General features: G+C 41.0%; 1 protein-coding gene across 5 annotated transcripts in view; it reads right to left on the bottom strand.

Annotated features, from left to right (window-relative positions):
- ripor2 (RHO family interacting cell polarization regulator 2) overlaps positions 1-14,447 on the bottom strand; it is a 65,196-nt gene that overhangs the window by 23,919 nt on the left and 26,830 nt on the right. For 4 of the 5 annotated variants that reach the window (XM_034198549.1, XM_034198550.1, XM_034198553.1 and 1 more), the window contains exon 2: positions 131-251. In XM_034198549.1, coding sequence (XP_034054440.1) covers positions 131-251 — 121 coding nt within the window. Of the gene's footprint in view, positions 1-130; positions 252-557; positions 678-14,447 lie in introns of those variants that run through there. The other variant, XM_034198552.1, reaches the window with a different exon arrangement.

The raw sequence follows: 14,447 nt of genomic DNA, 5'->3' as shown, positions 1-14,447 counted from the left end.
CAATTCCGTTTCTGAGGTTATGATCTTTTAATCTTGGCTGTAGAAAATCAATTTGGCACCCTAACCTCCATTGTCATTTAAGAAATGAGTAACATCAGCTGACCACAGATTAACAGCCTTAAGGATTTACCGAGAGCGTCGTTCCTGTAGCGTGCTGAAGCCGGCGAAGGACTGACTCCGGATTATGCCGTTGGGCCCTCCGGGGGAGTGGGTGCCGGTCGCCATGATCTCTGGGACACGGGACGACACTCCTGGAAAAAACACAGACACACAAATCCATGAAAAACAAATCCTTTGACACTTATAGGACACTGAGTTAAAGATTCATAATCAGGGTTAGTAATACATCCAAGGTAAAACAAAAGCATCCTATGAACTCAATTAACACCCAAAAAACATGAACAGAAAGGTTAATTAGGGTGCATGGAGGATTGTGCAATGCACCACAAAGTAGTTGGTGAAGCTGTCATTTGTGATGTGGATGAGCAGCATTCACAGCCTGCACTAACATGTCGCGACTACTCTCGCCTTCCAGTCACCACTCAACTGAAACATACCTCAACTGTTACCGTTTCATGCTCTCCTTCCTCAGGCAGGTGCTACAAAACACGACTCTTGTCACTTTTTGTTAAGTGTTTTCTGCATATTTGTTACCTGGACTAAGAGGTCAAGCTCTAAAAAGGCATTTCACCACACTGATAGCTGTTTAAAAGCAATAGATAAAGTACAAGCAGTAGTCACTACATAATTGAAGATGGCACCACAGACCTGTGTTTCCAGGAAGAAACAATCCAGACCATCCAATGGCTGAGTTATCTAATCAGCTTCTCTGATAGTTAAGACATCTTTTATCACCGTGTCTATATTTAGCAATAGCAGCCTCAGATTTCATCCTTTTTTTTTTTTTTAAATGATGTGGACTGCAACATGTCTCATGTGGCCACTTCGGGAACAAGCTGAAAATAGAACGAGAATCATCCACAAATAGCATCAGATAATGATGTAGCAGAGATTAAGTGAATCTACTGAGATAACTGAATGACATATTCAGCTTGTATAGATCATGGTGCTTCTCGTGGCAGCAGGTTGGCATTTCAACTTTAAAAGGTAATTGAGTGAATATTTGTACCAGTTTTAAAAGGGATAACTAGGATGTCTACAACTGTGATACTAGGATAAGGTACTTATCCATAGTCAGTGTGTTGTACGCCGCCAGATTAATGAAACAAAGTGTTTACCGTCCTGAAGCTCAGCAAAGAACTGCTGTCGACGGGGACATCAGCAAACATATTTTATCCACCTTTGCTTAGTTTGGATTCACCAAGTAAACATCATTATTAAAAGCAGTTTTACGTCAGGGAAATTTCAAAAAACAGAATGCCGGAAAGCTGAACGCATGATATTTACAAAGAAAAACTATTCACCTACGGTCTTGAACTGAAGAAAGCTAGACAATCATTTTTCTCTGATCTTATCAACAAAAATATTAATAACTCTCGTTTATTATTTTCTACTGTTGATAAGTTAACTAACCCCAGAATGGAAATAGCCCCTGAACTAATCTCCACTCAGAAATGTAATGAGTTTGCTTTGTTCTTCACAGAAAATATCTTAAAGATCAGGCAAGATATCAATACCTCAATTCCGAGTCTTGACCCTATGTTCCCGTTGCAAGGACAAATAATTAACCAAGCAAACATGTCAGAGTTTGTTCCAGTCAGCCATAAAACACTAGAAGATGTTATATTCCATCTAAAAACAACTACATGTAGTCTTGATAGTCTTCCGACAAACTTTTTTAAAAGTGTCTATTGCTACAGTATATTGCCTCAGATGTACTGCAGATTGTGAACATGTCACTCTATTCAGGTGACTTCCCCAAGGGCTTGAAAACTTCAGTTATTACGCCACTGCTAAAAAAGAACACCCTCGATACAATGACAATCAGTAATTACAGGCCAATTTCAAATTTACCATTTTTAAGCAAAATAATTGAAAAGGTCTACCTACAATTTAACAGTTTGTTGACCTCCAATAACATTTTAGACACCTCCCAATCTGGTTTTTAGGTCTCGTCATAGCACTGAGACGGTTTTATTAAAGATTTTAAATGACATTCATTGTAATACCGACTGTGGGAAATCCACAGTTTTAGTTCTATTGGACCTCAGTGCGGCGTTTGACACCGTAGATCACAATATTTTAATAGAAAGACTAGAGAAATGTCTGTCTGGCACTGTCCTAAAATGGTTTAAATCCTATGATGAAAACCGAGAGTATTTTGTTTCAATTGGTAGCTGTACATCGGACAGAACCAAAATGACATGTGGAGTTCCCCAGGGGTCGATCCTCGGGCCTCTTCTATTCAATGTGTACATGCTGCCACTTGCTCAAATAATTAGAAATAACATTTCATATCATAATTACGCAGATGACATCCAAATCTACATATCACTTTCCATAGATGAATACAGTCCTACTGATTTATTGATCACATGTCTAAAACAAATACATGACTGGATGTGCCGTCATTTCTTACAGCTCAACACAACAACAAAAACGAAGTAATTGTTTTTGGAACCAAAGAAGAGAGAATTAAAGTCACTGCACACCTGGAATCACTATTACTCTAACTGAAAAGCCAAGCAAGAAACTTAGGTATCATTTTAGACTCTGACCTCAATTTTAACAGCCACATCAGGGCAATCAACAGATCAGCCTACTACCATCTAATAAATATCTCTCGTATTAAAGACCTTATGTCCAAGCAAGACCTTGAAAAACTTGTCCATGCATTTGTCTTTAGCAAGCTTGACTACTGCAACAGCATCTTCACAGGCCTCACAAAGAAATCACTCCGTAAACTCCAACTAATTCAAAATGCTGCTGCCAGAATCTTAACCCGGACAAAGAAAACAGATCACATCACTCCAGTGCTGAGATCGCATTGGCTTCCAGTAAGTGAGAGAATTGATTTTAAGATTTTATTGCACACATATAAAGCACTAAACGGGCTAGGACCCAAATATATCAAGGACCTCCTTCAGTGCTACGAACCCAGCAGACCCCTTAGGTCTTCAGGCGCAAGGCCAGCTCACTGTTCCATTTGTGAGATCAAAGCGCGGGAAAGCAGCCTTCTGCATCTATGCTCCTAATGCATGGAACAAACTCCCAGAACATCTGAGAATGGCTAGTACTTTAGAATCATTTAAATCAGGTCTAAAAACATTTCTTTTTAACATGGCTTTTTAAATTTAAATTTAAATGTTCTAATTTTCGAACTGTTAAACATGGTTTTCTTTCTTTTAATTGTTTTGTGTGTTTTTCTATTTCTTCTCACTTTGACCATCGTAAAAATGTATTGTGTTTTATCTGTTTGATCCTGAAAAGCACTTTGAATTGCATCACTGTATGAATTGTGCTATAAAAATAAATTGCCTTGCCTTAATGTAAACTTAAATGTCAGAGTTTCCACTATCAGTAACATTCAAGAAGTCAGAGCAGCTGCCAACAGTGCAACAGCAATCTCGTTGGCTCATGTTACCTTAAACACAAATATTTAAAAAATGCAGTGTGGTACACGCCAAATGCAAATATGCATCAGTCAAATTCAGAGATCCTGAATGAAGAAACACTTTAGATCAACTGCTTATCTAAATGTTAATGATGTGAGGACTGTAAACACTGCAGTGAGGAGGAATCCTTTCGGTATCACTTCATATTCAGGTTAAAGGAAAAGCATAGTGAACATACAGATGGCTGGAGGAGAGAGATTTGTCAAATCAAATTAAACTCCACCAACAAGCGGAGGAATCAGCCGGTGAAGCTTCAGTGTTCAGCTCTCCTGTGAGCCGCTACTCTTCCTAACACAAACAAGATAAACCGTCCCGCAGTGTTACCAGTTAAACAACTTAGAAAACACTGCAGTGTTAGTCTGTTTGTGTGTGTCAATGTGTTTCTGGGGCCTTGTGTTTGTGTGTGTCCTGTTTTTTTTTCTTCCATTGATCCATCTGTCTTGCTGTCTCCAGTGGAGAGATTTCTGTGTGGGCTTCATTTCGTCATACAAATGAAAGCATGTACACACACACTACCTTCGTCCACTGACTCCTCAGAGATACAAGCGATTAAGCAACCTAATACCCCCACCTTTGGTCTACTGACAGGGGCTGCACAAAGACCCAGCACGAGGACGAGGAAATACTAGAGCCTTGTTTTGAGGAGGGGTGACAATAGGCCGGTGAGACTGATACTGCTCGGCTATTAATAGCAGCGAGCTCACTTTAACACTGATGACCCCGATGGCTGTGACTCAGTGTGTGAATCATCTGGACCAATGGTCTGTTTTCCTTGGTAAGATGTAGCCAAAAATATCTTGTTTTTCGATTTAATTTAAAATTGAATGCTCACGATTATTGCCAAAAACAATCAAAAGAAAATACATTTTCACGGTACTTCTGCATTGACTTCACTTATCATCACAACAGAATCATATCTTATCAAATCAATATCCTTCATCCCAATTTTGTAAGATTTATGACAACTTTCACACTAAGAATGATATATTTAGACAACAAAGATTTGCTGGATTTTATGTATATAATCAAATCTACTAGACTCCTGGTACTAGGGTGGGTTAAAAGCAGAGAACACATTTCACTGTGTGCTCTGCATGTGTGACCATTAAAGAGGGTTTCATCCCTCCGATTCTATCTATCTATCTAAAATGTCTAAATCATAAAATTCATCTTAAAAACAGTTATATTGCATTATTGCGTTGGCCTAACAAATGTTTTCAAGCAAAAATATCATACAGGTGAGCAGCAATTTGCAAATAATATACTGTGTTTTAGTCCATTTTGGTCTCTTGGAGCACAACAGCACCATTTTTTGGTCAGCCATGTTTACCTCTCTGACTTCATGACTCACTCTCCTAAAACAGGAGCAGTGGGTGGCAAATGATACATAATGGTACATTGTGTTACCTAATGCTATCCGGGCAATCACAGAACCGGCTGGACACTGTTCCCTGCACTTCAGCAGTTTGCCTTACATTTAGACGGAGGCGGAGTGAATGTGGACACTTGAAAACTAAGGCTGTATATTATGGTATAATGGTGTAAGCTGTTTAGCTTCAAGTTCGTTCAATACCCCGATATTCCCAAATGGTACAAGTAGGTAGTTGTTCCCATGATGAGGACCAGAGGGAATAAGGGTACGACTTGCTGACAGCAGAGAATAGATAACAGCACTCACACAAAATAAGGAGAAAGAGCTTCTTATTTAGAGTTACAGTGTGCTTAAATCCAATGCTAACTGTGAGGCTGTCAGAAATGTACTCAGTGTTTTTCCTACATTCATTTTTTAGGGAAACATGACACTTGATAACAAATTATAATTACCTTTTTAAGATGTACCTGATTTTTTATGTCAACTGTTATTTTCTAGTAGACAGGACATTTTCAAGCAAAACACTCGTTCTGCTTTTTTAGTAAACAGAATATTTTTGGGTCTCAGTCTGAGAGTCGGACAAAATAAGACATTTGGAGACGTTGTGTTGGCTTCTGGAATATATTCAATTTTATGTTCAAAACTAAATTGTTTACCATTTACTTAAAGTTGTAGAAGATACAGCCGGTTTTACTCCCCTGATGTGTTTTTGCAGTAGACATGTTGGCATGCTAAACGTCTAGGCTTCTGGATGTTCCCAACAACTTTCCCAGCTTCAGCAAGCCCCTTCACAATAAACTCCACATTCAAATCAATGGTACACACACACACACACACACACACACACACACACACACACACACACACACACACACACACACACACACACACACACACACACACACACACACACACACACACACACACACACACACACACACACACACACACACACACACACACACACACACACACACACACACACACACACACACACACACACACACACACACACACACACACACACACACACACACACACACACACACACACACACACACACACACACACACACACACACACACACACACCACACACACACACACACACACACACACACACACACACACACACACACACACACACACACACACACACACACACACACACACACACACACACACACACACACACACACACACACACACACACACACACGTAGCAGCGAGGCACAAAAGAGTCGAGTTCAGCCACTGAATCATAAAAACCTTTCCTCTGCACCTCTTAGTGTCACCGCTCATCTCGTCTAAAGAGCCTTTCGGGTACAACAATGCCAACCCTCGCAGTGTGTTCTGGTTTGTTGCCAGCCGGTAGCTCGTGTTGAATGCAGCCGCCATTCAGGCCATTCACTGGTCTTTTTTCTCTGGCGCTCACACGCTACCAGCCTCAAATGCCCTCAACGAGGTGTGAGAGTATGTTTCTTCTTTGTGGAATATGTGAACATGGGATTGATCAGTATGCTGAGCTGCGACTTGGCAAGAGTGGACAAATGAAACACACAACCCTGTACTAATGTACCTGTGAGGACTCATTTTTACAGAGCATTCCCAAGCCCTTTACCCTAACCATCACAGCAAAATGCCCAACCCCGACCACTATCCTAACCCCATACATAATCTTATTCTAACTCTAAAACCGAAGGTCTAAAACACAAAATGGTTCTCAAAAATATACACACGTTAGTTAGGGAGATTAGCGTGTGAGAGTAGGACACCTGATCTCAATTTGCTTTTAGCTCTCCAAGGTCCAAGTGCATTAATTCATTAGTCCCTGTGTGTGTGTGTGTGTATGTGTGTGTGTGTGTGTGTGTGTGTGTGTGTGTGTGTGTGTGTGTGTGTGTGTGTGTGTGTGTGTGTGTGTGTGTGTGTGTGTGTGTGTGTGTGTGTGTGTGTGTGTGTGTGTGTGTGTGTGTGGTGAGAAACAGACTGGATAAGTGCATGAAGGATGAGAGAGCGTCTTGGATTACTTCTCTATGGACCACTATGAAGAGGGTCCTTGCACAGGCGGGGGGTCAAATGAATGAGGCGGGGGATAGCAGAGCAATCACTACTGTTAGCATGCTAATCTACTTTAACAGATTGTTCTGTATGAGTTTGAATGATTTTCCAATTAATCAATTATGTATGCACCTCTGCATGGTTTACTTTCTGTGACTGTGAAAGTAGATTAGCAATGTTCCAAAAAATGTGCCGCCTGACATGTTGGACAGCATGACTAACAGAAGCACCATCACAACACCTCACACTTTGTTTCCCCAGTACTTAAACAGCAACCGAATAAAAAAATACACCACAGAAACTCAAAGGGAACTTTTTGGAATCATAAATTCATGTTTAGGTTTATACAGTATTTAGATTTGAATTGATTTTTCCAAACATTTCTCCCACCAGGGTCGCTCCGTTATCTCAACGAGAGCATGACTCGCTTTTTTCCTGTTCCCTATTCATTGTCACTTTTTGTACAAATGTATATTAATGAAGCATACTGATGAGGTATGAATAACTTTTCTTCTTTGAAAAAGTTTGCAACAATCACAAACAGGAGAATAGGATGAAGGGAAAGAGATGAGTAGGAGCTGAAATGTTAAGCTTTACGACATATTATTTAGTAAATTAGGCTGAAACCCTAGATTACGAATGTGTCTGATATTTGGTATATTCAGTGTATGTTAAGAAATATTTTCCTGTAAACCTTATACTTTCCTCTGACAATCACATCAATCATTCTGAGCTTCATGTCTTCACAAAACACACAAACTTAATTCTTGAATAATCCATGCATGAGTGTGCATGAGAGTGTATTTATGTGTAACAAAAACAGCATCAGCCAGCGTTGCATATCAAGAACAGGAGCCTAATTTGTAATGCCTGTATAAATTAGCCTCACCATGGCAACAGCAGAAAAAACCGGGATGAAGTGTGTTACGTAAAACAACGGTTATGAGCCAACTGCCAAGAAGTAGGACACACACCCTCGTGCTACAGGGCCAGCGCTGTTAAAGTACCAATCCTAATTTGGAAAAAAACATTTTTTTATTGAGATCTTTTACAGATGTTGCGTTAAATGTCACTCTTCAGCGTCTTTTAACTACTTTTTATTGTCTCTTCCTTTCTAATTTTTAATTAATGTGTCAGGAAGTGCGGATAAAAATAGGAGGAAATGAAAGAATAAAGCAGCCAGGGGATGAGGAGAGATTTGACAGGAGAGAAGTGTATAAAAAGATGTGGTAGTGTAGTAACAAGATACAAACAAGCAGGCGCCTGTTGAAACAGAACAAATCCCAGAGATTTCAGTAATGATCTCCTGTTTACATGATGACGATGCATTTTATTTATATAGCGCTTTTCACAACTCAAAGACGCTTTACAGTATGAGGGAGGGTAGACAAACAAGGACAGGCAAACAAGTATGTAAAAAATAAAAAGGCAGTCAAGAGGAAGTTGATTGAGAGGGGGGGGGGGGGGGGGGGCTTATGGGTAGACACTAAACAGAGTTGAAAAGATGTGTTTTGAGGTGGGACTGAAAGACTGTGAGGGACTTACCCCAAGATCACGGAGATCTTGGGGTAGGGAATTCCAGAGCCTAGGAGCTGCCACTGAGAAGGCTCTGTCCCCAAAGCTGCAAAGTGTGGATGTGGGAATGGATAGGAGTCCGGCTGCGGTGGATCTGAGGGACCGTGGGGGTTGATAAGGAGTGAGAAGGTTTGTGAGATAAGGGGGGGCCAGATGGTGGAGTGCTTTGTAGGTGAGGACCAGAATTTTGTAGTTGATGCGATGGGAGACAGGAAGCCAGTGGAGGTCTTTGAGGACTGGGGTGATGGGATGCCATGATTTGGTATGCGTGAGGAGACGTGCAGCTGCATTTTGAACCCGTTGGAGTCTGTTGAGGGATGTAGTGCTGATCCCGTAAAGAAGTGAGTTGCAGTAGTCGAGGCGGGAGGAAATTAAGGCATGGATTAGTCGTTCGGCTGCAGGGCGGGTGAGAGAGGGTAGGATTTTTGCAATATTGCAGAGGTGGAAAAATGAGGTTTTGACTGTTTGGCGGATGTGAGGTTCGAGGGAGAGGGTGGGGTCAAAGATTACGCCAAGGTTGCGTGCCTGATTGGAGGGGGAAACAATGGTGCCATCGATGGTGAGAGTTATGTTAGTGACCTTGCTGAGGGTGGATTTGGACATGACTAGAAAAGGACTAGCATGTTCCAACACACCCTGCAGGTTGCAAGCGTGTGCCTGAAAGTTGCTCAGTTATTTCTTGATGGGTCCATGTGTGTGAACTGGTTCAGTGAGCAGGGTCACTGCTGGTGCTGCAAACTGGGAAAAAACTGGCTGCAGGCTGCGATCCCTGGGTCAAAAGAAATACATTGTGTCTTTCTGTTTTTCTTTTCCTATAATCCTGTTCTGAACTGAAAACAAGAGTGATGGAACCTGGTAGGGTTTGGTTTTGTATTACGTGTGCACATTGGCTTGTTAAGGACCTCTTAAGTGTCACAAACACAGTCAAATAGAAAATAAGGTGGCTTTACTTTGGTCTAATTGCATGCTCATATTACACTACAAAACCAATGCATGGAAATCATGTTTCCCTAAATATTCCCTCAGAAAAACAAGTTGAGATACAAAAATAGTGCAGCAAGACATCATGGAAATTCAACTCTTAACAGATTACAGTCTACATAATTCCATGCATGCACATAAATGAAAAAAAAAATCTAAAAATGAAAGGCAGTATGTTTTAATCCAGCTTTCATCACATGTCCCATTAACCTGCTGACCATTTTTAAAAGAGCATGTTTTAAATCCAAAGTTACCTGCAGTTAAGTGTGCAACTTTGACAAATCCGCCTGCAGGCTCATGATCACTGCAAAGGAATGTTTATGAAAAGGTGACACCAAAGTAGTGCAAATGCTAATGTGATTATACAGTCCTATACAGCAGACAAATGAAAACATGTATTTCTTTTAACTTCAGAATTTGGCCATTTAAAACTTTTACAGGCCAGAATAACTAAAAAAGCCTCATTATCAGGAATAAATCAATGTTGAAGTTTCTCCTGAGCAGTGGCTAGCCGTCAGGGCCCTCTAGGCCCTATGTGAGGGCCTAAGATATTTTTTTTATCTAAGATACATTTTTCATTAGTTTTACCAAAATAACTTGATTTAATTGTATTTAAAATAACATTTCCAAATAAATAAATCCTTCGAATCTGTCTGTTCAGTTTCTGTTGGAATGTGAAGGGTTACATGCCGTCTCTGCGAGTTACTGTGAAGACGGGAGAGCTTGTTGGTCCCTCTGTACATTCACAGAGGGCCAGCTATAGTAACTCAACGAGAGAGTAATGTCAAATGACAGTACAATTGACCAATCATATCTTCCCTCTAAATGGGCGGGCTTTATTTTCACGGACTTTATGACAAGTTCCGCCCGCTGTGAAGTCTATGCAAGTGGTGCAGTGACGCATCCTAAAACCCGGAAGTAAGCTGCGCTCGGATTCCCTCGACAGAAAGCAACGGGATTTCTCCATAGGATTTTGGAAAATAGCTTGAAATAAGGTCTGTGTAAAACGTCAGAGGGCCTAGGTATAAAAGTCACTGCTCGCCTCTGCTCCTGAGAAAAGAGGGCTTACTCATCTTTACCAAAAGGTTTCTGTAAAAAAAGGTTCTTAAAAATTTGAATAAAGGAAATGAGGGAACTGTTTAAGGTTTGGAACTTTACTGGTTAATGTAAATTGTTGAAATGTATGTATTATGTGAAGTTTAATTACTACGTATTAAATAACACTGTAAACAACTTCCTTGAGTCAGCTGACTTTACATGTGTGAACATGCCTCCCTGGGTATCAGCAACACACACACACACACACACACACACACACACACACACACACACACACACACACACACACACACACACACACACACACACACACACACACACACACACACACACACACACACACACACACACACACACACACACACACACACACCACACACACACCACACACACACACACACACACACACACACACACACACACACACACACACACACACACACACACAACACACACACACACACACACACACACACACACACACACACACACACACACACACACACACACACACACACACACACACACACGTTGACATTCAGGAATTCACCAAAAGTTTTGAACCGAAGAATAGAGAGCCTGTTTTGGCTGCAGTCACCAAAGGGATGATAACTTACATTTTTACACTCTGACTTAAGACCAAGAGTCACTGGCTTGTCCTTCCAGTCATCCCATCACACAGACAAAACACACAAAGGTAACAATGGGCAGAACAGAAATGTCCACACATCCTGTGTGATGCAAGTATGCATGACACCTCAGGTATAAAAGGAATCAATGGCTATTCTCTACATATGTTAACTCTCTGTAACAGTCATTTTGAATGGCAACAATAGAGAACAAATTCCTGAAGGAGCGCAAACATTTGACAAAAACACAGAACTGTCACTGGGTAGATACTAAATACCTGATGACTAATTTCAAAGTCAGTTTATGCAACCACAAATAATTAAGAAGATAAAAAAGACCGACCAAATTTGGCAAGAGATTTATTTTCTGTTCTTGAACGACCTGGAACAATTTACTAATGAAGACAATAGACAACTGCTACATTAAAACATTTGAAGATTTATCAAGAATAATTTTGTTTTGAAATAGATAAAAGAAAACGATTTTGGCGACTCATCTCTTGCGCTTCCTTACAAAGAATAATGCAGAAGCCCTGCTTTAAAAATTGTTTGTTGACAAGAGATTTACTAATAGGTTTCTTGAAAATGGGTCAATCAGACTTAAAAAGCATTAAACAACTTATCGATTAAGCTATAAGCTAACCGTCTGTTAGCAGTGGCTTAGTATTTACCAGAGACTAATCGTGGTATTATTATTCTCATCCCTCTTGGCAAGAATGAATACGTTCTCCAAACTACAGTTTAAAATAATTTATGATCTATATAATAGTTTTTGTTCACGTATGCTTCACCCTGCTTATCAGGTCCTTTTCTGTCCAACACTCATCAAGCCGCCTTAAACCCTGACCCAGATAATCAAAATCTTCTGATCTCAGACATCCTCCTATGGCGAATGATTTAACATCAGAAAACAGCCAACACTTTATTAGGTCAACGATAAACTTGTCTAACAATTAACTAAAATCAGCTGAAAGTGAACTCAGTCATCTGATGCGGTTTATTACCAAGACAGATTGGGAACTGGATTCTTCACAGAGGGGACGTGACTGTTGTGAGAACACCAAAGTGCGAACATTTAACCAAAGCCAGCTCCATCACATGAAAGCCAAAAGAGGTCAAACATGGTGCCAACGAACTGCAGAAATACACACACGCATCATTAAAACTGACACATAATCATAAAATATGTGTATTTTAGGCAAGAGTTGGATTTATATGCCAGTTTAATCAGTACACGTAATTACCATTCTTTATTTCCTACTTTAAAGCCATCATGTTTGACATTTCCCCGCAGCATTCGAAGGCACCTTCTGCTCTTTACACCCCAGTGTGTCTGTAAGTACATTCACATTCCCCCAAATGCTATTATAGTCACTCAATTCTAATTATAGGTCATCTGTGTCCTTGTGAGGCTGTGCAGTGCATGCAGGAAAAATTAAGGCCAGCACATGAAGTGGCATTACAATGTAAAGATGGCCAGCTTAACTGAGGCGTGTCTGGACTGAAGTTGCATTCAGGCAGCTGCGCCTGACATTTCAGCAGCGGGGAACAGCGTGTAATCACTTGTGAGAACTGTAAGCCATACGAAAATATGCACTATCGAGATTAATGTATTGAAAGATTATTTTTATGAAATATATCACTTTATTAGACAGTGTAGTCGAAAGTAAAAGCAGCTGAGAGACAGGAGCTTAAAACACAAGCCTGTGATAAGTCTGTTGCTGAGCGAGCGTCAACACACTGACAACAAAGCCCTTAAATGCTCCAGCCATCACCAGAAACCCTGCTAATGCAGCACATCCTCAGCCAGTGTGTAACCAGGATGATCCATTCAGTATCAGTGCTGCTTAGCAGGGATTATATATAAACAAACAATAAAAGCAACTAGCAGGGCAATCTGAGGGTGCAGTCGTCATCCAGGGCTGTTTTCATAAGTGAAAGATAATGCGTGATTCTGATCTGTTCCAAAATGTCATACTTTGCCTAACTTACATCCTTCCACCAAGTTTCATTAAATGGGCCAGAGGTTTTTTCCATAATCCTGCTGAAAAACAGACAAATAAACAAACTGAAACATAACTTGACGGTGGTAATAATGAAACATATAAAACGGTAAGGCCAACACAACTTGTCAATAGAGTGCACTGATCCGGATGAGCCTGAACAATAGTTTGTTCCTGTGTAGATTAGTCCAACTGATTCCAGACAGTGGCACCGTAACACAGCATGCAGCTCCTGAACACAGCATTTTTGGCATCAGGGATTTCCAGGAGACTTGGATCCTAATTCTTGAAGGCCTTTTCTGCTGAGCTTGTTTGACCATTAAAGACTGGAGGAGCCTGCCTGAAATTATTAAAAGACTAGTCAAGACAAATCAAAGTTGTGATGGTTAGTTCATCAAGTTGTCTTGTCTACCTCTTCTCAAGGAATTGTGTAAACTAGAACTGATTGCACACATCAAAGTGTATAGGTCTTAGGAAGCCCCTTAAGTTATGTCACATGGGTCAGCGTGATATAAATCTAGGGATGAGCGGAGAGAGAAGTGATCAGAACTATTTAGCCCACTCCCCATTTCTACTTGGGCCTAGAGGCTTAATTATCTGAGCACAACACATCAGTGTGTTGTACTGGGCCCTCTGCATTCAAGTTGCTTTATGGTTAGTTAAGGCGTTAAACGTCTCCTTGGGCGAGGCAGAGTCGGGTACCCACGACGTCACCTGTGGTGTCCCTCAAGGATCAGTTCTCGGCCCCACCCTTTTCACACTCTACATGCTCCCCCTTAGCTCTATCATCAGCCAACATGGAGTATCGTTCCATTGCTACGCTGATGACACCCAACTGTACCTCAGGATCAACCCTACCTCCTCTGCAGCCCTGCCTTCACCCACACTCACTGCCTGCCTGGAGGAGATACAGGCGTGGATGAAGCAAAACTTCCTGAAACTCAACAGCTCCAAGACCGAAGCCATTATAGTTGGCACCCCACACCAGGTTCGGTCATCCACCATCACCTTCTCCGGCCAGGACATTACCCTCTCCTCAACAGTCACCAACCTGGGTGTGAAAATGGACGCCCATCTGACCTTTGAGGCTCACATTAAACAGCTGTGCAAGAACTCCTTTTATCACCTCAGGAACATCGCCAAACTCCGCCCCACACTCACTCTGTCTGTCTGTCTGATGCCGAAAAGCTAGTCCA

This window comes from Gymnodraco acuticeps, unplaced genomic scaffold, assembly GCF_902827175.1.
Source record: "Gymnodraco acuticeps unplaced genomic scaffold, fGymAcu1.1, whole genome shotgun sequence".
Taxonomy (NCBI): domain Eukaryota; kingdom Metazoa; phylum Chordata; class Actinopteri; order Perciformes; family Bathydraconidae; genus Gymnodraco; species Gymnodraco acuticeps.
This window is presented reverse-complemented; position numbering and strand designations above follow the sequence as displayed.